At 32.4% G+C, this 26,581-nt stretch overlaps 1 protein-coding gene across 1 annotated transcript; it reads right to left on the minus strand.

The window, feature by feature from the left end:
- Positions 1–1,322: 1,322 nt before the first annotated feature.
- Positions 1,323–26,581, minus strand: LOC105343980 (neurogenic locus notch homolog protein 2-like). The gene is made up of 6 exons (XM_066075408.1): positions 26,176–26,581; positions 24,139–24,193; positions 22,881–22,994; positions 16,995–17,108; positions 6,978–7,202; positions 1,323–2,662 (listed from the first exon to the last, which is right to left on the minus strand). Exons 1-6 carry the CDS (start codon positions 26,485–26,487, stop codon positions 2,448–2,450), a joined length of 1,035 nt encoding a protein of 344 aa, XP_065931480.1. The 5' UTR covers positions 26,488–26,581; the 3' UTR covers positions 1,323–2,447.

Here is a 26,581-nt window from a genome sequence, read left to right on the forward strand (position 1 = left end):
TTAATAAATGTTTTCATTCTTTTAAAGAATTGAATACGGTGTGATTCATTATTAGGGGCATAAATATTTACCAAAGTTAAATCAGTTTCGCCTATTTTTACATTAATCAAGATTTTACGTCCATCATTAGAACTGTGCCTATTAATAATATCTATATCTAAATCTTTCTTAAATAGAACTGATACACCTTTACTATAAGTAGAGTCTGAAAAACAATGAATAGATTTTCCTCGCCAGTTACAATTGTAATTAAACTCGTTCTTTTGGGTAAAATGAGTCTCTTGGATGAGAGCTATATCTATCTTTGAATCATGTAACCAATTATAGAACTTTAATCTTTTTTCTTTAGTATTAAGGCCTCTTGCATTAATAGATATAAAATTGATCAATGCCATGTTACTCATGAAACAATCGATAATAAACAAAAGTCTAAGGTAGTTTTAGTTTACCGTATAATCTGAGTCCTTAAATCACAATAGTGGTCAGAGTTCCTGTAAGAGTCCGAAAGGGATCGAGTCCAGCGTTAACCTTCGGCGGTGCGCGCGTGCGAATCGCGAACCTGGCTTGTCGTAGCTGTTTTTTGGTAACTGAGCCGCCAGAGTTTTGAGTCTTGCGAATGTCCTGGATCATGCTTGCACGGGTTGACATTGCTTATGATACCGAACATTTACAAAATAGATACATCGAGCTTTCAGCCGAGAATAATGCTATTTATTTCACTAAGCTCTGCTTAGTTAAAACGTTAGAATAATCCGTGTCTCGGGACAGGCCTTCACAGAATTAAAATGCCTGCGATATACCGGTTATGTAGCAAAAAATAGCAGAATCGCTCCGAAACGATTTTGGAGAAAATTAATGAAGCTGGATTGAAAATAGCAGTTGAATTTTTCATAACAAACCATTTTGAGGCCGTTCAGCTTCAACTTTAATTCATATTAATAAAGAATTAAACACTTTTTTACTAACGCTAACATGTAGCTGCTTCGAATTTACACATCATGCTGACATTTGGAACTCTTGGGATTTTTCGTATCAAATGCACTGAGTTAGAGTTGTCTCCCGTATTTCCTTTGATGAACAGAATATATGACAAATTTTCAATGAAAATTTACACGTATTTGTATTATCGATTCTGTATCATTGGAAATGATATACATTTGGCTGAAGATTTGTTCAACAGGATTCGTTTTGTCATCCGCTTCAACGCGTCATTATAGAATTTTAATCTAAGGACACGATCCAAAAGTTATATTAGAATCTCTTTTCTGGGTAAATGATTACCATGTCGTCTCCACTGTCCTATTTTAAAGAAAACGAAAAAAAACCGCAGTTGTTTTTATTGACACAACATTGCTAACACATAACAAAAACAAACAGGAATTGATTCGAATGAATTTTGTAAATGTTGATATATATAAAGGTACATGATAGATTCACAGTCAATATATACAGTGTACGTGGTATAAATGAGATAATAAGATAGAGTCATCACGCAACATAACTATACTCTGTCCAAAGATATCCTGGGTTCACATTTTGCTTAATTTTTTGATATTTATAAATACCTCAGGGTTCCAAGATTTCACTGTCGAAACGCCCCTGTTAGCTTATCAGGTTCCAATACAATGCCAAAAATGTGATGTCTACGGGGATTTTGTATTGCAGCGAGCCCTGATGATTACGTTGAAAAATTACGCGATGTATTCCGAATGGAGAAAAAATGTAAACATTCCTCATTAAAATTCTAAAGGAATCTGTTTTCGCTCCTGTGTATTTTTCCAAATGAAAGATGATAATGTGTCAATAAAATAATCTTGGAAATTATCCCTTTCAATTATTTCAACTGCACTTATTTCACATGTATGTGTATTTTTATAAAAAAAGAAAAGAAAAATCGGCCAAATGTGCTGCTGAAGTATCTTGGGACAGACTCTAACAAATACATGTAAATAATCATTTCATGCATGTCTTTTATAATTCTGCTGTGAATATTTGGAATAAAAGGCTTAATGATACAATGGTATGCAATGAAATCTGACTAAAAACTCGCAGTGTACAGAAGAGTTCAGAACATTTGAACTAAACTGATAAGAAGCTTAAGTGTACCACTGATCTGTAATAATAAACCTTTTAAATAATAAAATAAAATCATTTAAAAGAGAGTTAAATCATGCTGTATGCTATGTTATGAATGGCAATCAGGAGATTATATGTTACGGTATCGGATTCCAAAGCAAGCAGTGGTATAAGATTACAGTGCTATGTCACATTGTATGCTGTGGTATATGTTGTAAAAGATACATGTATGCTTGAACTGACTGAAGGCATGAGTAAGACTTGTACAGCTGAATAAAAAAAGATACACAATAAATTATCCGGGATAATCAAACAAATGCATGTATTTTTATACGGTAACTTTTCATCTATGACACCAATTAATTTGATGATTAGACGGGGACGCCAAACACGTCAACTTCACAAAGAGTGAGATACTCAGTTATCTTGGAGATCTTTACGTATCTCCCCTGTGGTAATGTCGGACAATCGATGACGACCAGCTGTGACGCAGTACCGGGACCAGCAAAGAAACCACAGGGAGTGTTCACATTTGATCCTGTCAGACCAACAGTGACGGTAACATTCCGCAGTCGGTATGACCAATCTAAAAAAAAGTAAAATTATGGTCATTTAAGATATGTACAGAACACAACAACATGCTACTATACCAGTTGCACGGATCGGGTCAGTATTCGTTTTAAACAGTACAGGTTTGTTTAAAAAATACAGCTGCAAGCTTTGTGAATGGCGTGCTTGCTTTTGTAATGATATGGTTGTGTTCTGAAGACTTTTACTTATTGCGATAATGATTTTAAAAGCAACAGAAACCATTACAGGGTAATATAATAAAAAAAATGTGATATAACTTGCATTTCACTCCTAAAGTCTAGACAGTTATCAACTGTTATAAAGTTATTTAACACTTTTTTATCATTTCAGGTATTAATTCTATGTGTTCTATACGCAAGTCTAACCGAACACGCCATCGGATCCCTTATCTGTAACGACATCTTGTGTACAGTCAGACATTTCGTTTTCATAACTTATTCTGTTAAGAATCTTTGACAGTAACATTTTAACAGTTTAAATGGTTTAGTTTTTTTTAAATGTATAACCCAATAAAAACTGCAGCATGCAAAATAAAGAAAAATGCATCATTGAAAAAAAATGATACAACCCCTGTACCAAACCAGGAGCTATAGTTCTCCGATGCATAATAAACTCGAACTACAATTTCCTTTATTAGCCATCCCGCGTTCTTAGTTCTCCGTTTTTATGTTTAACATTGGAACGGACATCTTCCGAATGGACATACGATGCAAACATACTATCGACCAAAGTTTACTAGTATCAAACGATGGAATCTTCTAAATTCTAAATTATTTCATGGGAAACCCAAAAACATATTTCGAGTTATTTCTTTTTTTCAGATATTTGAATTTAAAAGTTCTAACCCATGGGATTTTAGTTTGGAAAAATATACCCCACCAAAGAAATTTCATGCAAACCCCATCAGTTTTTGCGATAAACCCCATGCAACAATTAATAACATGAAATTGCATATGAAAAACACCCACATTTTCCTAAATATATCAGATGAGGTTATTATGCCCAAAAATAATGCAAGTGTATATGCTTTTCCAGTATCTACTTAAGAAATTGTTATGGGTATTTTCCCCATAAAAAAATTAATCTAAAGTGAAGTAATAAAATCTGCTTAATGTCTGATATAAGGCACAGATGAATAGTATACATGTATATACCGTACACAATTTTACTAGGCAAGTTACAAAAAAAGTTTAATTTACTCATCACATGTATGATAAATCTTAATATTTAGATGTTTATTTTAATGCTTAAAATTATTATTTATAAAACCAAAGAGAATACATAACTGCCCAAGAGAAAATTAGGCATGCCTAATGTCAATTGTTGACAAGTACCTGTTAATGTATTTTAAAATCTACGTAATTTCATACCTTAGCTTAGATCAATTGTTACCTTAAAATTTCAATGGCAAAATCAATTGAAATGAGCACTTATCAAGATTGGTCAGCTAGAACAGTATAAGATGTACTCTGTAACGTTGCAATCATAATTTGTGCTTGCAATGAAGTTTTAGAACAACGGAAATATTTCAACCGCAAAAATGAATTAGAAAAAAATGTCAAACAGCGAACTTTGCAATGTCAAAATACAGCGTACATATATGGTATGCGGTGTTATGTCTGTCAAGATGACGAACTCGTGATAATATCAGAGCAAGTTTGACACGCAAAAATCTACAATCCCTTATTCCAAATAGTATGCATGTACTCACAACAATTGATTCTTTGAAGGTAATGTTTAGTGAACTGGTTCACGAAATAAAAATTATATTCCCGGACAACTAGCAACACGAAAAACAATTAAGAAATGCATAATTTAGTCCTTAAAGTGAGACAAGACATGATGTCCGGAGAATGAAAATTCCTCAAAATGTTTTGGATGGGACAATTATGGTGGTTGTGGAAAAAGTTTTGACAGTTAAAGTGCTACCTGTGTACGTATGACATTATATGCCTATCAGAATGTTGAATTCGTAAAGACTTCGTAAAGGCGAAGGCTATAAAACATCCTTTTTCAAATATTTAAAACTTATTTCACAGAGAATCTCCGTCCATAGAGGAGGAATTATTTGACTTAAACAAACTTGAATATAATCTGACCAAGGATGCTTTCATACACGTTATGTCTTTTCTGGCTGACTGGTTTTAAACAACGAGTTTTTTTTTAAAGTTTTATATCTTTAAATACATAACTATATAAATTTCGACCCCCATTGTGGCTAAAACTCTACCACGGTACCATGATTTGAACTAAGTTAAATGTGCACAACATGAGAATGCTTCTACACAAGTAACAGCATGTATGGCCGATTGTTGTTTGATAAGAAGGTTTTTGAACAAATTATCTTTGTATTCCTATCTTAAAGTTTGACCCTCTAATTGATGCATACCCCTACACAGGAAAAAGTGCCTCGCACGATTTTCATGCGTGTTACTTTTCGTTAGAAAATCATGCGAAAATCCGATGAAAAGTTTCTAATGCGAATATGTTCGCATGATATTGATATTTGCAGGAAAGTTGTATAATTTTAAAGCGATTTTTGGAGCATGTTTTACATGCAATAAGATATTTTGTGTTAAAATTATATAAAATTATGCTAAATTCACATGAAAATTGCATGTTTTTTCATATAAATATTAATAATGACAAATCAATCCATAACACTTTGAAAACATTCTTTTATTCATATATATTTACTTAGTAGCATTTTTTCAAACAATTATTAATATAAAAGTTAACATTATGGCAATAAAAAAATTATCATGTGTTCGACTTAATAGAGGTATAAATCGAACATTAGAGTGAAGTTAACTTTACATTTTATCAGAATATACATGTGTTCAATACCTTTCATGTAAACATGTAAAACTTTGTCATAACAGTAGTCATTCTCCCCACTGAGATATATCCCCATTTTTAGAAGGTCGGTAAACATTAGGATTTTATTATATGTAGGTAAATACTAATTGGATTGGTAATCATTGTAGATACATACTTTAAGTCTTATGTATTTTAAGTACAATTAAAGAGTTTGCGTGTACATGTATCAAACCTTTCAAATGCAGTTACTGAATTATATATAGTTAAATGTACAGCTAAGAGGTGCATTTATTTATAGGCTAGACAATGAAAATTCGCTTAAAAATCTTAACAATGTGATACACGTTTTCCATGATTCCAAGTGAGAAATGCACAGACCTGTCATACTATTTCAGAAGGAAGGAGATTAACATTAGTAGTACTTTACCTGTAGGCATCATTAGTATTATAACCATAAAACTGTGGTTACTTTTAGAAAAATCACTGTTAAAGTACATGTACATATGTATTGTCATTTTAAAGACAAAAACTATTACATACTAATCACCGCTTTAAAATTATTTCTCTGTTTTTGACTGAACCCCCACATGTATGTGGTTTTATTCACCACATTCAATAGTACAGTATAAAATAAAGGTGGCTAGAGCCTAAGGAATCTCGAATTCCTTATAACATATTATAAAAAACTACATTTAGTGTTATAATTTTCGAGCGTAACCAAAATCTCATTTAATCCTATCAGAATATTCTGACTCTATAAACTGAGCTGATATATTGTCCCATTCATGTATGTCATCCTCATTTGGATGAACATGCCACTCAATGGGTTTTAAAAAGTTTATAAGACATTGCAAGTCATATTTATAGCAGTGTTTTGTAGTAAAACACATCGTCGTTTTTTGTAGTTTTCACCAAACCTGATTAAAAAACAGCCTATGTACAGGTCAACGAAAGCTTACTCTGTTACTGCTAAAGATTCCGCAATTACTAGTGATTTCCGAACGCAGATAAACGACAAAAATATTGAAATCGGAACAAAATTTTCCTACCGCGAGAAATTTCACATTCTACTGATTATGCAATTTTGTTTAATAAGCAGCGCTAGGTCCGACAAATATTTTTTTGGGTGTTGCCTAACATACGCATAGTTGAATTCTGTGCAAAGGTATTAGAGTTTCGTTAACACCCTCAATCCCTGGGGGGGGGGGGGGGCATATATTCACTGTATTTATTAAAGAATAGATTATTCAATGATGAAAATGTTTCCGGCAAAATAATAATAGCAAATTACAACTACTTCTTGCAAACAATACAAAAGAACAAATCAACATGCTTTCTCTTTTTATTTGGGGGGGGGGGGGGGGGTGACCATTTTAATTTCATTAAGTTGATCAAAGGTATGAACATAAAAACCAAAATCAAAACTTCAGTGCTCTCTTGATTTTCTATAGTTCGATATAATTTGCAATGTTGTTACTTTTTACACTTACCTCCGTTTATATCTACTCCTCTGTTGAGTATTCTGATAGATGTGATGGAGTACACAGCCTGCAGATCCACACTCCACCAGGGATTTCTGTCGCCATCATCTGTGTGTGCACACTTGTCTACAGCAACATTTGTTCCTCTGTTGCCATCCACTGCATACGCGGCGATATAGTCAAGATGTGTTGATGATTGTTTGGCAGGTTTACCTAATGCGATGTTCGGCAGAACTGTCAACGAAATTACAATAAATAATAATATTTGCGTGATAAAGAGATGAGGATACCATTAACTTCAATAGAGAAATAGCTTTGACAGTTGATATTAAACTGAACTGTAAATGTAATATCTAAGCAATTTATTGTCACATTGGGCCCATATATTGAATAGTACGACGACGACTGTTTGGCATATTTACCTAATGCGAAGGTCGGAAGAACTATCGACAATTTTACAGAGAAAAATGTCGATGTCTAGTGATTACGTAACGAAAATACAATACAATTTAAATATGGAATGAAGAAACAGTTTGTTAATCAAAAATGAAGCCGATCTGCAAAATTTTGTTTCATTTCATTTCTTTGGAGATATTCAGCTACAGACTTAATATGAAGTCTTTCATAAATGACTTCATATTAAATATGATTTTAGACATTATTAAAATACACATACAAAATTATTTAGCATCAAAACTATGTCAACATCTATTTTACAATTTACTGCCATTAGAGTGAAAACTTTATGAATCTGGGTTTTTTTAATGGAGGGTAATCGTGTTCAAATATCCAGATATGTAAACTTGTTAATCCTAATATGCAATCATGTTGGTGTGTGAGCCTGAGTATGAATGAGTGTAATTTTGATCATGTCACCTATTAAACACAGGAATAAACACTTTAGAGTTGACCGCGCAGGCCTTCAATCGAATGATTCCTACAGATGCTTAATTGTAGCTGTAAAATGCTGTCTGTTATTTACATGTAACCTGCCACTATAATACACACTATCCATCTGTAGTCTCTGCATTTGTATATCAGTTTTCCGAAATTGCATGGCTGACATGTTACAAATCAACAAATGTAAAGTCTACAAGTTTGTCGAATATTGACATGATCATATTTGGAAACAGTGACGTCAACGATAGGAGGCTAGGTGCAGGTAAAGGCATGCTGTTATCGCCGGAATGGGGACAGAATAAATAAAATAAATTATATATTACGTAGGCCTAAAATTGGTATTATCTCTGGATAACATCCTTTCTTGGGAAGTATGGTTTTTCGGAAAAATAAATTATGAGCTTGGTGTACATTTTGACAAGAGAATGTATAAAAAAAAATGCGAGTAAAGAATTCGATCGGCTTCAGATATCTTCTAAGAACTAGAAAAAAATAAATATAATGACTTTGTTTGAATATACATGTATATAGATATAGAAACATGCAACAAATTGTTAAAGTCTAGAGCTAGGTTGAATTAAGAAAATATCTCCAAAAGCTTCTAATCGCTACCAAAAAGTTCGGACAAGACCCCTCTCCCTCGAAAAATTACACGGAGTCGGCCAACTAGTCAATTAAATAACTTAGTTGCAAAGTACTCGACAAGAAAAACAAAATATTTAAAGACATTGGTTTTAAATTTTGATTACTATGAGAAATAATAAGCAAACCCCCTCTTTGAAAAATAAATAAAAATTCTAAAGTAAAGGTTAACTGTCGTGATATTAAAAATGTGTATGAATTATTTTTAAAAATTATTCATTTTGCATTGTTAGCAATACATAGGGAAAAAGCGTATTTTGCTGGTGAATATTGGCATTTTTTTCAAGCAATTATTACGGGAAAAGAGTATGACGTTCTGAATGTCAGTTCGATACAAACTCACTTATTGATGTTTTTTGATAAAAAATTTCCGGAGAGCTATTATAATACAACTTTACAGCCACTTGTGAACATGAACTGTTTACCATAAAGCAGCTACTTAATTGTGAAAAATATCGTCAAAACAGTATATATTTTAAAATATCTTATAATTAAAACTCTACCAGTTCATATACGCTCTAATTCATCTGACCAACCCCGTTCCATACTTTTAGAATACCAATTTCCGAAGAAAACAAAATCATCATTACAGAAACGTAAACATGCTAGTAGTAGTATACTCTGGCTTTGAGCTGAAATTAACTAATATAAAACTTTTATAAAACCCTGACTCTTTTTTTTTTTTTTTTTTTTTTTACAGTTTTAGATTCTCTTATTATATATCTTTCACTTGCACAATAAAATCATTTTGATATTTAAAAAGTATAAATACATGTATAGTTACATAACGTTTTCAGCGAAAATTTACCAAGTCTTTGCAAGTCGTTTAGTTTTAACTAATTCAGAAAAAAAAAACAAAAAAAAACAATAAAAGAAAAACTGTCAATGTAACAGCAAACCGGGTTTTAATTTTGTGTGAACAGTATCCATAATCCATTTGTCCATACTGAATTTATACAAACTACCTATCCAGAAAAATTGGGTCCTTATATGCAACGTTTTTGCCAAAAGTGACCAAGTTAAACAGCTGATATTTTTTTTATAATCCCAGCAATTTGCATACCTCTGATATATGTTTAAAAAGAACAACTTGCTATCTTAATCAAAGAACTGAAAGTACTGATAGACGGAGGAGGCATTTCGGGGGAAATTAAACTAATAAAAATTTATATGATTTTTTTATTTAAGGAAAAACAGCGCGCATACTGCTTATCATGTTGGAATATTTGCGAAGCGGTTTATTATTATGGCAGTTTAAGGTCGCGAGGATATTTTTCAGGTTGACATCAGAGTTAGATAGATAATGTTAAAATAATTAGTGTTGTTCTCTTATTTTAACCTTATACGCTTGTTATATTACTACTTTTTGCATCACAAAACAACATGGGAAACTGTACATGTTATTAAATGCATACAATCGAACTTAAAAAATACAATGCAAACTATTTATGTACACATTTCTTTTCTTGTGTATATTAAATTTAAGTCGATATTATTTCCTGTGTATAGTGATTTGCAAACCCAAGGTAGAAAACGCCATAGCCTAGAGGTTTCCACACCTGTTCAAGACAAAAGATAAACTCTAAATTGCAAACTACTTTGTCTAACTGTACAACACCCCCCCTCTCCTTTTTAATCTTACAGAAGGGGTTTCTTGATTAATGAGTGTCGTCGATCTATATGTTCTCTTATTATGATCGTGATGAGAGAGAGAAAGAGAGCGTTTAAGGCGTAATTTTACGTACGTTCATTTGAAATATACTAAAATATAATATATTTATAAAATTAGTATCCACAAAAGAATATAGTATAATGTGATTTATTCCAGCATGCAGTTTCAGTCCGAGTCCACGTTTAACCCCTGTTAATCAAATCAACACGCGAGGTGCAACACGTATTCCTTCCAATTATATTCTACACTGTTTGTGATTTTTGATTTCAAGTAAAGGGAAAGGAAGCATGCCTAACAATGAAGTACAAGTATTATACACTGTTTGATCTAAAGATTGATATAATGTGTTTGTGAAGTAAAGTTCGTATACTTCTTTTTTCTCAACAGAACTCACCCACTCTCTCTCTCTCTCTCACTCTTTCTCTCTTTCTCTCTCTCGTTCGTTAAGACTATGGACACAGTAAACATATGTACTTTATTTTGCTATTTTAATGATACATATAACGGCTATTGTTTGCATCATATAAAAGATTTTTTTGTCAATTCTATCAGCTTGTAAAATACACTGACTTCCCAAATCACTTTCCGGGGGGGGGGGGGGGGGGGGGGGGGGGTAAAGAGAGATACGTCTCCGCGGGAGATTAATTGATAATATGCGAACGATATACGACAAAGACAAAGAAGCACACCATGTTTATTCATCGAATCTTATATTCATTATTTCGTCCACCGCTAGATGGTGCTTAAGGAATCCTCATTATTTGACGTCACGGGCAAGCCAATCACAATATACGGAGGCTGTTAATCAGCTTCCGTCTAAAAAACTGTACGAGGAGTTATCCTGTACGAGGAGTTATCCTGTACGAGGAGTTATCCTGTACGAGGAGTTATCGATACAATAAGGAAACCTTTATGGCAGCCTCTCCCCCGCCCGCCGTTTTCACTTTTTTAATAACCGGAAAACCGAGTTAAAAATTTTCTCTCAAAATTTTTAGAACACAGTAGAAGCAATCGAACTACATGGGACCTCACGGCGGTCTCCGCACCCCATGCCGATCAAAACATTTCACCCCCTTATGAAACCTATTGATCCGTCTCATCTCTAGAAAGGAGTACACATTAACATTTGTTATATAATTGATTAATTCCTAGCTTTCTGATTGGCTCATATCCAACTTTATCGAAAAAACAAAACGTTATTTCACCTGCACGTAACCAAGAAGGTCAATACAACATTTCATTTTCTCTACATTGGACTAAAAAAGATAGCCAAATGAAACATCACATTTCTCAATTTGTTCTGCTTTGGCTTTAAACTAAAACTTTGCTTGATGACATTCAATTAATATATGTCTATATCAATTCGTCGATGAACTATATAAAACATAATTAATGCTCGTTTTTTTCGATCAACACGATGATTTAGCTACCTGAGAAGTACAATATTCACCTTGCCTCCGGCTCGGTGAATATCGTACTCGGGCTCGGTGAATATTGTACTTCTCGGATAGTTAAATCATCGTATTGACCTAAAAAACAGCAAAATATAATATTCAAGTCTACATGTCAATTTTTTTTTAAGAAATAAGATATTAAATATTTCTTTTTAACCCTTATCGTACAGTACCATGATAATTACATTACAGAAATCAGCACATTCGTCATATCGAAACGAATTTTAAATACATGAACCTCTTCTTGTTTGGTTCAGTTTTAATTATACCTCAAATATTTTCTCAAAATAATGCCGGTATTTTCAATAGAAAAATTGTCGTTCATTAATTTAGTGCAAAAGTTTAGCTGAATATCATGTTTTTCGTCCATTCTGGCGATTACGGCATGCCTTTTTCCCGCAGCAAGGCAAATGCCATGTACGGTTATGTCAAAATTCGACAAACCTGTAGACTTTACATTTTTCAACTTGTATCACGTCTGATGTGCTATTGCCAAGCATGAAGTTTCAAATGCAGAAACTACGGATTAAATGTGTGCAGAGTAAAAGGTTTAATTAACTAATGAAAACAATTAAGCTGCGAAATGTGCATCTTACGAAGGAACCGAGTCAAATCTTACATGTGTATATGTCCGAGTTTTATAGGTTACACGATTAGAATTATACACATTCATACTCAGGTTCACACACCAACACGATTGCATATTCGGATTTACAAGATTACATGTCTGGATTTTTGAACACGATTACCCTCCATATTATTTTAACAAAGCCCGGGTTATAATAAAATGTGTTCAGTTTAAATACATGTGTACTTATAATAAAATTTATGCATGACAGTTAATTAAGGAAACAATTGAACAAAATTGATATATAGTTTGAAGTGTTAGATTAAATGATTTAAATAATTTATAGAGCGAATGATCTTCGTAGAGGTCAAAGTTACGGTCAAATTATTCTGAAGTAATTCCGAGTAATTAAATTCATGTGTTGACAAGATTTGTGTTTAAACAATGAAATGTCTTCTGTGTTGTTGATTACAGTGTGTTGTTGATTACTTTCTACTTCCCCAATTTTTTGTGCGTTTAGAGTGCGCTCACCGTGCGTTCACTAGCGCTCCGCTCCATTCGCGCTCACTTTGCGCTCACTGTGCGTTCACTTATCGTTTGGTCCGTTTCCATTTATTCTCAATCGGAACTCCAAAATGATAGGATCGGTCTTTGCTAGTCATAGCAAATGAGAAAAGAGCACGGGCGAAAAGGTGGAAACTTACATTAGACATACAACATCATTTTAAAGAAGATTTTAGTCCGTAGAATTTAATTTAAAGTACACATTTCTGAGCAGGCAATGTCCGTTTTTAGTTGTTATTTTCTATGACTTCAAGAATTAATACCGTAATATGTTTTTTATCATTCCAGTTATGATTAACATGAATTTATAATTCATGATATGATTGATTTTATATTTTGGATTAACTCTAATATTCAATTAGGATTTTCCTCATGTATGAGTAAATTTTATTTTATTTTACTTAAATAATATCTACTATTTCGCACAATTTCCTTTAAGAATTTTTCGGAGAAACTAATTTTTTCTTTCATCTTTTTGTTAGCTAATTTATTCGCACATCTTTTGTAAACTTAGGATGACATTCTCAATCAGAAGAGATTTTGACAAGCTGTTAGATACTAAGAACAACATTCTTATTTCGGTTTCTATGGAGGTAAATTCCTTTGCGCTTTTTGCTTGACACTTCGAAATTCAGGATAGATAAACTTATTTATTTCATTTCGGCCTCAAATAAAAACGTATTTACTTTGTTTTGGCTTCGAGTTAATCCTGTCTTTGTTACAGGCTTTCTCCGCGGAAATACGAGTAATTGTTGTAACACCTTCTTTGGCTTAGCTTATAGTGTCAAGCATCAAAGAAATTTTGCCGAAATTTGGCGTAAATCTTTTTAAAACAAGTTACCTGATTGGTCAAAACTAAAGTCCGTGGATTGACTGCAATGGTAAGTGACTTTTACAAAGTCACTTTCCATCTTGCGGCAATCAAATAAAGACAGTTTTTTTTAATTTACGGATTTTATTTTGATTCAATCAGGTAAGCTTAAAATTACTGTTTTATTCTTTTTATTACATGTATTTAAGCTGAATTTCATTTAAGGTTTTTATTACTTATTTTTAAATTAAGGATATTTTTGAAATAGTTTTTGACACCTTAATCCAAATAATTAGATAGTTTTAAAATTTCTTTCATTACTTCAATGTTAATATGCTTTTCGCTAATGATTGTCCGCCTTAATTAAATAACTTTGTAATATTTTAAATCTAAACTTTAAATTATGCTTATTGTGTATTAATTTTTGCTCTAAAATTCATTCCTTAAAGATTTAACTTTTCGTCTATTTAAACTTTACCGCGCCTTGCTAAATAGAACTCTTCTGCGCGAGGAGATAAATAAGTTAGAGTAAACAAAAACGAAAATAGAAAATGTTTCCGCTAAATTTACAAAACAAGTTTAAGTCATTATTTTATCACATTTTTCGATATTTTATTATTAATCGGCAATGTTCATACTTAGGAATCATGTTTTAGGTAAGCGCTATGCTCGATATTGTTTTGATTTCATTTTATGTCTATTGTTTATCTGTTTTAATTGTGTTTCGGAACTTTTGTTATCTCTTTGATTTTATAACATGCTTTTATAATTTGTGTATTTCATTCATTTTCTTTATAACACACTTTCTATCTTGCGGCAATTGAATAAAGACAGTTTATATTTTAATTTACGGATTTTATTTTGATTCAATCAGGTATTGTGAACGTGAGTTCCTCACATACATGTAGCCACAAATCTGCTGAGCTATTCCCCAAACATCACGACGGTGAAAACCAGAGTGTGATATATCTTTGAGAAATATGATGCGAATAAATGATAAAAAAAAAGGCAGGAACGTTTTAAAATGGCGTATGTATGTAGACAGTTACTGTAAAAATTTTAAGTTACACAATACATCGATAAATTACTACACATATATATTTATTGATTCATTTAAAAGCTTCAGTCGTTTAAAACGGAAGATTTTAATCAACGAATTATTCGATACATATATAAATAGACAAAATTATGAATAAGAATATTCGTGGATTAAATTATTATTGTCTTAAATTTGGTTTTATTTAACTATTTTATTCCTTAACATAAATGGTATCATGGTATAAGATAAAGTAGGATAGATATTATTTGCAGGATAAGATGTAAGATACAGGATATAGGATATGGTAAGATTGTTTTGTCAACAAGATGTAACATGAGCAGCACTGTACTCATAGTTTTCCTGATTACCGACGAGATTCAATATAAGGATACCCACGAGGCACTCCGAAAAAATAGTTCATCTTGCTTTCACAAAGCGTTAATAACATAACGTCCACCGTTCCCTTGCGCTCCGTTTGCACTTTGCATTCGCTCGTTGTTCACCGTTATTAGTGCTCACTGAATTCCGTTTACCGTTCGCTCAGAGTGAGCTAACTGTTCATCCACCGTTCAAGTGAGAAAGTTTCAGGGACTGTAACGGTCTTTGATTTTACCATTGTTCGAAAACCCTTAATTATCCAGATTTTTTTTATTTGTGCCATAAATCTGCCTTTTATATAAACTGACTTTGTTAGTATTCTAGTGTTAATAATACGATTAGTTATTCAACGAAATGATTGGCAGTTGTTCCAGATCGGAGATCTACTACAAAATGATAAAGGAATCCGAGCCGCCGATGCATTTATGTACTATGTCTTTATTTGTTTTATATGATGGCATTATATCAATTGAGAAAATTGCAAACACTTTCTAAAATGCTTATGTACCATTTATATATATATACTTTTTATTTCAAATTCAGTTATAAAGTGTGAAGGAAAAATAAAAAACATTAAGATGAAAAGATACTGTGGCTAAGGATCTATCAATGTAGTGACAGAAGAGGTAAAAACGATTATTTATTAATTTTATTTAACATTTTACTGAAAGATTATTTTGGCATCGCATTCAGAACCATTTGACAGAGGGTAATGATTTTGACAATTAAGGTTAAGGGCTTTATGGTATTTCTAATTATAAAGTATATTTAACGCAAACGTAATGTAAAAAAATAAGCATTGTTTACATTAACCTTATCTTCATATTAGCCCTGCCCCGGAATTAGAATCCCTATCCCGAGGATAATCAAGTTTATAATTATTATGATTGCTGTATAGTCTTTCTTGATATAATGTCAGTTTCTAGTTAGTGTCAGCAGAAAAAGAACGATATTTTGAACATTTAATACATGTATGTATAAAATCATTCTATATCACCATATCTATATCACCATATGCCCCTGTCCTGGATTAGTAACCCTATACCCAAAGGTCATAAAATGTTATAGTTTAAGTAAAAAGCTTTATAGTCTTTTTAATATACAGTCAGTTTCTACTCAGTGTCAGCACGTGAAAAAAATATTTTTTAACATATGCAACGATACTAAACTAGCATTTTTGCATCAACCTAGAGATAAAACCCTTTAATACATAGAATTTACAATTTTGGTAGAAATATGAATTCACTTTTTAAATTAAATTTTCTTAGATACGCAGTGAAAAAGTAAAATATTAGAAAAAAATGTTCAAATTTAGCAAATTTGGTCCTGCCCATAGACAATCTCAGCAAAAAGTCATAAAATGTACAATTTATGATGCATCATGTCACATTTTAAAAGAAACGGCCAAACTAATTATTCATTACGCGGTAATTAATGGGCAAATGTTAACGCACGACGAGCGTCGCATTAACACGGACGACGACGGTAAAATACAAATTGCAATAATTAATCTAAGTGACTCAAGTTAACTAAAATTTAAATACCTTGATGTTTTTACAACAGTTCCTTTAATATGAGTCTTTGAAAATTAGATATAATTTCAAATACAACAGCGTCAATTAAAGCTTATAAATTTGTAAAACATTTAAAAATTAGATCTCACTTCTTTAAAAAGAATATAAACGTTACACATCCCTGTATTGATATAATAATGAAACTATATAAAACAAAAAGAAGCTCCAACGAACAGTGTATTTCTTCACTCAAATAGAAAAAATAAAGTTGAAATAATATGACAGTGTTTACAAGTAGAAAACTGTATAGATAGGTATCGATTTAGAGAGGTAATGACAAACATAAGAGAGGAAGACAAATACACAGAAATAACAATCAGAGAGTTGATAAGCATCAACTTAAATTAAGAGGCGGAAAGAAAGACAGAAACAGAAGAGCAAGACATTTTTATTGACAGAGAGAGGAAGAGAAATATACATGTACCTTCATTACAGAGTGCCCCTGTGAATCCACCTGTGCATGTACACGTGAAAGATCCAGCGTTGTTACTGCATGTTCCTCCGTTGTGACAAGGGTTGTCCAGACATTTATTGATATCTTAAAGTTTATTATAATTTTTAGCTGTTTATCTCAGCCATAACATACACTAGAAAAACAATAAAAAAAAGACACCCCACAAAGCAACATCAATACATAATCAAAGTACTGAGAGTAGTGAAAGACGGGGTCTTGAAATTTTGAATTTGTAATTGTCCTGGATTTCCTCGAATATGCATCCAAAATGTATGAGTTTTAATTATTTGTTACAATCTATGTTAAATCGGCTTTTTTGCCCTTGTCTGGTACATTGTCTAAATTTGACTCTATACCGGTCTTCATAATTGTAGAAAATTGACACAACGGTATATTATGTAAATTAAGACCCCAAGGAGAATGTCTAAAAATTACTAAAAACCGGGATCATCTAACAACTATATCAAAGTAGATAATTTTAATCATTAGATTTATTCAATTTTCTGATCCAAGGGAAAATCCACAAGTCGGACGGTATCCGTAATAAAAGTTTTATGAAAACCCCGAAAACTCTAAAACTGCTGAATTAACAAACAAAGTGAACATTTGTATACCGATAACAAATACAGGCAGCTGACGTTAGAAATGTTTTTTTTACAATAAAATTCCAAGAACTTGATAACAAAAAGGTTTGTCACGGTCGCCATTTTGATTTTTAAGACCGACTTATCTGACACGATTTTCTTCATTTGCGATTCATGCAAAATTAATAGGTAAAAATAAATCCGTTCGCCATTTACTACTTTTTGTGTAAACTCGTGCATCACCTACACGAATTACGATACAACTGTTCCTTTAATTAAAAATCATACTCCGAAAATCAGAGACATAAATAACAGAGATTCTCAACTCCGCCAAGTGCGTGTAAATGTTACGGGACCAACCTTACTTTGAGAACTACAAGTGCAACAGCAATATTGTATAAGTCTTTTAATTTGAACCTGATAGTGAACATGAACATGAACCTGTAAATATTTTATGCATGTTTTATTTATGAAATATTTAGAAAAACTCTTTATTTAGTTTTTAAATTACTTTTTTAAAACTTATTGACTTTTCACAAAGTAATGGTAATGCATTACTTTACTCATCTAATGGTAAGATAATGTATTACTTCAAGAAAATTAAGCAATGGTAATGATAATTTAATGCCCTAATTCATGAAGTAATGGTAATGTAATGCATTATTTTACAGTGTAATTCACCCCAAGCCTGATTCCAACTAAACCGGAAAACATGAACATTAACATTTAACTTGGTTCTTCAATCGATAAGATTGTATATATTATATGATGTATAAGTCTTCCAAAATGTATAATCTATAATAGATTTTGCTTACAATGCATTGTTTAAAATTTGAATTCAGTTTAATCAACTAAAGACCCAACGAACGAGAAGGCAAATTCAGATTTGTTTTTATTTTCTTTGTACAAAATCCCTTTAGAGACGAACAGCAGTCATACCGCAAGTAGACTGGAAGCCAATGAAACACCTATTTAATTTGTTAAACATCTGTGTATAACCTGTCCCGATTTTAACTTCGGCTTGAGCATGCAGTTTGGTAGTATTATGGTGAAAGATTGTCAAAATAAAATTCACAACTTTTCAAAAATGGCACATTGCGTTTGGGAACTTTAATTTCGATTCCACCATCAACATCTTCTATTGATTAAAGCTGACATGAATTCATATATACGCATTATTTCCCTTTTAGCTTCGACTACCGCCATATTAGTTGTCGATTTCTATTGTTCTGGTCATCGCTACACACCCCCTATATAAGGCCTAGAGCACTATTCATGCTTCACCGCATTCAGAAATTTCATACACCCGAACACGTTACCTTGGACGAAAAGACTTGTAAAAACGCGTTTTGAACAAAAATAATATGACAACCACTGCACTGGCAAGATATATTCAATAAACGACGAAACAAGACAGACTGAAATCCAGGCGAAGATATTTCGAAAATTCTTCGATAATTGTAGACCGTTTTCCTGTGTACGTTATAACATCGCACATGCGCGAACCACACACTGTGGCAGATCGAGCAATGTCAATTATCGCATGGATTTTAGAAAGGGGGCGTTTTAGCTACTGTGTTGGATGTAGTGTCGCCGGGGTTTTCAAGAAGATGCAGACGTTATGCACTTTGTATGAACGACACACGTGTTCGATGTGCATGCGAAGTAAGGCAGCACTGTCTGTGCAAAATAATACGGATACCTTGGACATCCTTTCAAAGAATAAATATATTTATTAGGGTCTTCCGTTTCCAACGGAAGACCCTTTTGTTTTTCTTCGGTTTCTTTTTATTAGGGTCTTCCGTTTTCAACGGAAGACCCTCTTGTTATTCTTCGGTTTCTTTTTAGGGTCTTCCGTTTCCAACGGAAGACCCTCTTGTTATTCTTCGGTTTCTTTTTATTATTATTTTTTTTCTTTTTCTTTTTTTTCTGACTCCTTTTCGGCTTCATAACTCAAAAAGTTTTCAAATTATTTGAAGGAAACTTTCAAGGATTATGTGCAATTATGATGCCTCAAAGATGTTAAAGTTTCCATAACAACGTCAATTCCGTTTTGACGTTACGTCATTTTTAAACTTAAAAAAAAGTCATTTTGTCCGCGACATTTCTCAAAAATGCTTTAAGATAGAGTCTTGAAATTCTCTGTGGTTATGAATTTGGCAATTTACATGTGCAATAAGGCTGGAAATGAAAATCCGTCACTTCCGGTCGAAATCGGAAGTGAAACAAATTTTTCGAAAAAATGAATTTTCTGATCAAATCAAAAATGAATATGTGTTTAATAGAGCTTATCAAGCTGAATCTAACACTGAAATCCGTTTTAAAATCGGACAATGCATTACAGAGATATCGGGGCTTAAAAATTGATTTTTCCGGAAATTTTGTTTCCGCGTCCTTGGTTTAAAAAATAGCGTAATGTTCGAATTAAAGTTAACTCGTACCAAAAATAATTGTTAAGTCGTACTTGAACACATTCGGATTTTTTTTGTTAAGTCGTTCTTGAAATCAGGAAGGGTTTTGTTAAGTCGTACTTAAAATCATTCGGATTTTGTTAAGTCGTACCAGGAATATTCGATTTTTTTCATCTTTTTATTTTAGTTACTCTTGTTATCGGTTTATGAGCTCTGCTTCTTACAGGAACTTCCAGCTTTACTTCCGACATTAACGGAAGACCCACTCGTTGCTTTGCAACGAGCTTTGCTCTAGTTATTATTATTATACTTTTTCTTTTTTTTTCTGACTCCTTTTCGACTTTATAACTAAAAAAGTTTCCAACCGATTTTAATGAAACTTTCAGAGATAATGTGAAACTATTATCTCTCAAAGATGTTAAAGTTTTCTTGACAACGTCAATTCCGTTTTGACGTTACGTCATTTTTAAAATTTTCAAAAAGTCATTTTGTCCGCGGCGTTTCTCAAAAACGCTTTAAGATAGAGGCTTGAAATTTTCAATGCTAATGATTTGGTCGATTTACCTCTGTAATAAGGCCGGAAATGAAAATCTGTCACTTCCGGTCGAAATAGGAAGTGAAACAAATTTTTCGAAAAAATGAATTTTCTGATCAAATCAAAAATGAATATGTGTTTTATAGAGCTTATGAAGCTGAATCTAACACTGAAAACTGTTTTAAAATCGGACGATGCATTACAGAGATATCGGGGTTTAAAAATTGATTTATCCGGAAATTTTCATTCCGCGTCCTTGGTTTAAAAAATAGCGTAGTGTTCAAAGTAAAATTAACTCGTACCAAAAATAATTGTTAAGTCGTACTTAAACACATTCGGATTTTTTTGTTAAGTCGTTCTTGAGATCGGAATGTTTTTGTTAAGTCGTTCTTAAAATCATTCGTATTTTGTTAAGTCGTACAAGGAATATTTCGATTTTTTCCATCTTTTTATTTTAGTTACTCTTGTTGTTGCTTTAAGAGCTCTGCTTCTTACAGGAACTTCCAGCTTTACTTCCGACATTAACGGAAGACCCACTCGTTGCTTTGCAACGAGCTTTGCTTTAGTTATTATTTTATTTTTTATTTTTTTTCTGACTCCTTCTCGGCTTTATATCTCAAAAACTTTTCGTCCGATTTCAATGAAATTTTCAGAGCTTTTGTAAAGTTACCGTTCCTCAAAGATGTTAAAGTTTCAGCATTTACATCACTTCCGTTCAAATTTGGCGGCCATTTTTAAATTTTAAAAAAGTGATTTTGTCCGGAAGAAATCTCCGTAAACTTTAAAGATATCGCTTTGAAATTTTTACTGATGATAGATGTATCAATTCTATAATGTACTGGGGGGTTTAAAATTTGGTTCATCAATTTTGCTCAAAACTGGAAGCAGTTCCAATTTTTTAAAATTTTCATTTTTTTGAAAATAATAAGACAATCTACAGTCTTATAGAACTTGCCATGGTGAATTCAAATCTGAAATCCGTTTGAAAATCAAACGATGCATTACAGAGATATCGGGGTTTAAAAATTGATTTTTCCGGAAATTTTGATTCCGCGTCCTTGGTTTTAAAAAAAGCTTTATGTTCAAAGTAAAATTAATTCGTACCAAAAATAATTGTTTAAGTCGTGCTTGAACACATTCGGATTTTTTTTTGTCAAGTCGTTCTTGAAATCAGAAAGGTTTTTGTTGGTTCGTACTTAAAATCATTCGGATTTTGTTAAGTCGTACCAGGAATAATTCGATTTTTTCATCTTTTTATTTTAGTTACTCTTGTTGTTGGTTTAAGGGCTCTGCTTCTTACAGGAACTTCCGGCCTTACTTCCGACATTAACGGAAGACCCACTCGTTGCTTTGCAACGAGCTTTGCTCTAGTTTATTCTTTATTACTACAATGTGTAGTTCATGCATTTAGAAGTCCGTGCAACGTGAATGCCTCGATCGGAAAGCAACCGACCGTAACTTTCTCAACCGGTATATATACCCCAGTGGCAGTAAAGGAGCGATCGAAACTAATATGGCGACCAAATGCTTTTATGAATTCATGTCAGCTTTAATGAGCTCGTACACCATCTGAATCGTCAACGGCGCTGTGCATTAAGTTACGTATTTCATTCCACATATGAACCCGAGCAAGAATATTTTGATCAATAAAACTATTTGTTTATTTTCTAAATAGAATTCTGTTTATACACAGAGGACTAAAAAAGATTTAATGCGTGTTTTATAATACATATTTATTGAAATGCATGAAAACTTTCTGCACTATTTTCTTACGCGTAGACTCAATTCATGTTTTCTAAGCGTGCCTTCCGGTTTGAGACTTCGGCTGACAGTAAACCAATAGACGGGGTCACGTGACTCAGTCTAAAAATCCATGTAATAGTCCTCGTTCTTAAAGCTGACGTAATTTCATCAATACGCATTACTTCCCTTTTTCTCCGACTACCGCCATATTAGTTATGGATTTTTTGCTTATCGCTACACACCCCCTATATAAGGCCGAGCTCGCTCTATTCATGTTTAAACGCTTTCAGGTATTTCATACACCAGAACACGTTGCCTTGGACGAAAAGACGGGTAGAAACGCGGGTTGAACAAAAATAATATGACAACCAATAAACCGGCAAGGTATAACAAATAAAAGACGAAACAAAATACACTGAGAACAAGGCACTGAAGCCGTTTTCCTGTGTAATTACTGTTATAACTTATACTAATTTTAACGGAAGTAACATTTTAACATTGACAACCTCCACAACTATAAACAAGCTCATTTTGCATTTGATGAAAATAAACATAAAAATTGACGCATGCCATTGTCTTTTACCTTCATTACAAATTATCCCGGTCCATCCGGCGTCACATGTACAATTGAATGAGCCGGGTGTGTTTGTACATGTGGCTCCGTTAAGACATGGATCATTCTGGCACTCATCAGTATCTTGAAATGTATAAAAGGTAAAACAAAAAACTGAGGGAGATTTATTGTAACCATTTTAATTTGTCTCGTTTTAAAGAAAAGGAAACCCTGAAAAAAGTATGGCTGGTAAATCAAAAAATTAAGCCATTTGCATATAGACAAAAAATAAAATGTCTGAACCAGGGTAATATCTCACACCTTTGGCTTTTCAACACACAGAATATGATGTTCTTAGACTGTAACTGGATTTTTTTCCAGACAAGTTATTTTTGTACAATAAATGAAAAATCCTTTCACTTTCAAAGGATTTTGAATTGATCAACACGAGATTGTTTCAATAAAAGCGGTATATCAAAATTAGAGAGAGGTGAACTATAAACTATAAGTACACCTAAAACCTCAAAACCATGAAGTCGTCGGAAACACGACAGTTTAGTAATGAGTTAAGATAAGTTTCAACCATATAAAATACAGACACAATATACATTTTTTTGCATGATGGTGAGGAAAATATGAAGATTTATTCCCCCAAGAAAAATAAGATTCCCCGAGGGCTATGCCCGAGGGAAATATAATTTTTCTGGGGGAATAAATCTTCATATTTTCCTCACCATCATGCAATAAAAGTTTTATTATACCGAACAACAAATGATTATACAACAAACGTCGATTTTGGATAGTTTTTCGACGTCTCAAAATTAAAAACGTTGTGATTTTTTGTTTTTTTTCTGATTTTCTATCTTTGTTTTTATAGATTCAAATCAAAAATAGTAAAATTGATTTTTGTAGCGTAAAGAAAATTTAAATAAATGATTAAATATTTTTGATTTTATCATATTTGTTAACATCGTATGCTCATATTGGCTTTTTCTTACCTTTGGGATGAAAAACCCCGAGATTTCCGAAAAGGTGAGACATGATATTTTTTCCCCGGGAGACACGACGTTTTGTCGCCCGGTCACGTGATTGTCTATAACCAATCAGATGTTGCGTTATATAGAATAATCATATTGAGGTATAATAAAGTTTATTATTGAGTAAAGATATATTTTCACCATATAAAATACAGACACGTAGTTTTTATTGAGTTAAAATATATCTTCACAATAAAGAATACAGACACATAGTTTTATTATGATGCCGTTACCTTGTCACATCAACTTACTGATCTCACACGGTCCTTGAGCTCCTAAGAGTGCTCCATTGTGGCAGTTTTTGTTCTGCAAATAAGAACAAAAAACATAATAATGTACAGAAGAACATAACAACATGAACAAATGAGTTCATGACAACTAGAATATTATACATTGATGATGTGGTGACCATATTAAGGGATAAACTTTAAGCAGAAGCTTTTAACAAGTGAAATCGAACGGATTAATTTCAAGAGATTTACTGCTATACTAATACAAATTACATACATACAATAAACAATATAACACAAATCAAATGTAATGATTTCTAAATGTGATAAATTGAAAAGGAGTAAAATGGGTAAAATGTTTAAAGAAAAAATTAGTCGAGTAAAAGTACAAAAAAAATACAATTTAGTGGAATATTCTTCAACTGTAAAAGGCAGAAAAAACAACCATAGATATCTTTATAATAAATCATCTAAGCTGCGATTATTCCCTTTTTGTGAGAGGGCTACACATCCATAAGATATACATAACAGCTCAAGTGCGGTAGTGATTTATATTTATTTAATCGTAAATAATGCAAAGACCTTTGTATTTAATACACAAGCTAAAACAATGTAGCTGTGAAATTTTATTAAAAAATATATTAGGAGCAGTCCATTAAAAGGTATTTTTTTCGTGCGTCAACATCACGTATTGAATTTGAACGACATATTTATGAATGGATTCAGTCGAACACTGTCCAACAGAGCTCAGAAAACGCATCCAATTTAAAATGGAGTATCTTTTCATTGTTAAAGAATTCGATAGGCAACCTTGAATGTCTCACTTATGGCATATTTTAGTTTTAACCACTGAGTATAGTTGTAGTTCAGATACAACATACATGTATGATAAACTGCCCTAAAATTTAAATAAATATAAGACCCTTTTCCGAGCTCTGTAATAAGCTCAGGGAAGTGCTATTGAACTTTATTGCTTTCCTTCGAGCAATTCAATGAAAATCAAGGAGTGTTTGTTTAACTGAATATAGAAATTCCCTTTTTGAAACAGTAGAAATAAAATCTTAATAAGTTGAAAACACTTGATTATTTCATGCAGATTTACACTTGCTTTTAACACAATAATATGATGTGCATATTTACATTTGCTTTAAACAAAATATGATTTGAATGTCTTATATCTGGAGGTAAAAAATACACTTATTTATCGTCATTTGGAAAAGATTAACTAATGTTTAATTTATAATTTAGCACACGTTATAATTTCTAAAATGTTACATACTGTATTTGGTAAAAAATTGTTTAAAGTTATAAAGAAATTTACAAGAAATGTCGTTTCACTTGCCCCCCCCCCCCCCCCTTCTTTGAAAAAGGTTTGGCAAACTTGTAAGTAAAACCTTTTAGGGTGGAATAACGCACCTGGAAAAAGTCACTCAAATTAACATGAATTTTTTTTAATAATAACAGATGTAATGATAAATAAACTGTACAAATGTCAAATAAGTGAACAATTTGCAGTTAGGGGATAAAAAATGAATATCTAAAATAATTATTCCAGAAAGTAACAACAAATGCCCTTGTGGGATTCAAACTCGGGATGTACGGATTACAAGTCCGACACTTTATCCACTCAACTATGGAGTAGGTTACAGGTTTCAGTCCATAACCTCCTTTTAATAAAACGAAATGTCGTTTCGATCAACGGTCAGCCATTTTGTGCTAATGTGTTATTCCACATTAAAAGCTTTGTATATTCAAATACCATTATATTTAAACGTCCATTATAAAGGGAAAATGATTGAATTTTAGATTTTTAGAGTAAATTTTTTTTTCAAAATAGGGAGTAGACACAATTTTAACTTATGATATCTTTTTTTGTTTAAAATATGGAAATCTACCTGTCAATGACTATTCTGAAAATGATCAAAAACAATTTATTTCGTAACTTTACACTGAAATAAAATTTCTTGGTCAAAAATTGAAGCAGGATTCGGCTACGTTTTATATCAAAACGCTATGCTACATGTACAAGGTTTAAAGTTCGTTAAAAACTGTACTTACAGTTGTATTTTCATAAAGTTCACATTGTGTAGTGGTATTAGAAAGGTTTGCCTGTCCACTGCGAAATCGACAAGTGTACAAACCGTCACGAAAACAAAGGTCAAAAGCATTACAAAGTAATTTCGTTCCACACTGCAATGCACACTCTACAAGAGACTGAATTTCGAGTTTGTGAACCGCGAAAACACCTAGATCCGTGGTATCGGAAACATACCCTTGTTTGGTGAAGTACGAAGAAGAAAGTATATATTGTCCAGAAGAATATATCAATGTAAAACAATGAATACATGAAATGACTGCCAACAATTTCATTTTAGGTCCTCGTCATCTAGTCACTTAATGGATACTCATATATTGTGAAGGTATTTGACATGAACTTAGAATTTATACAACAGTTCAAACATTC

The sequence above is a fragment of the Magallana gigas genome, chromosome 1, assembly GCF_963853765.1.
Source record: "Magallana gigas chromosome 1, xbMagGiga1.1, whole genome shotgun sequence".
In the NCBI taxonomy this organism is placed as follows: Eukaryota; Metazoa; Mollusca; class Bivalvia; order Ostreida; family Ostreidae; genus Magallana; species Magallana gigas.

Bases quoted from the DNA above. Each gene is read 5' to 3' on its own strand.
- LOC105343980 (XM_066075408.1), bottom strand. From the start codon at position 26,487: ATGAAATTGTTGGCAGTCATTTCATGTATTCATTGTTTTACATTGATA. The intron at 17,109-22,880 runs GTAAAAGACAAT...ATAAACTTTAAG, and splicing joins CGGGATAATTTGTAATGAAG to ATATCAATAAATGTCTGGAC. The intron at 7,203-16,994 runs GTACATGTATAT...TTTCGTTGACAG, and splicing joins AGGGGCACTCTGTAATGAAG to TTCTGCCGAACATCGCATTA.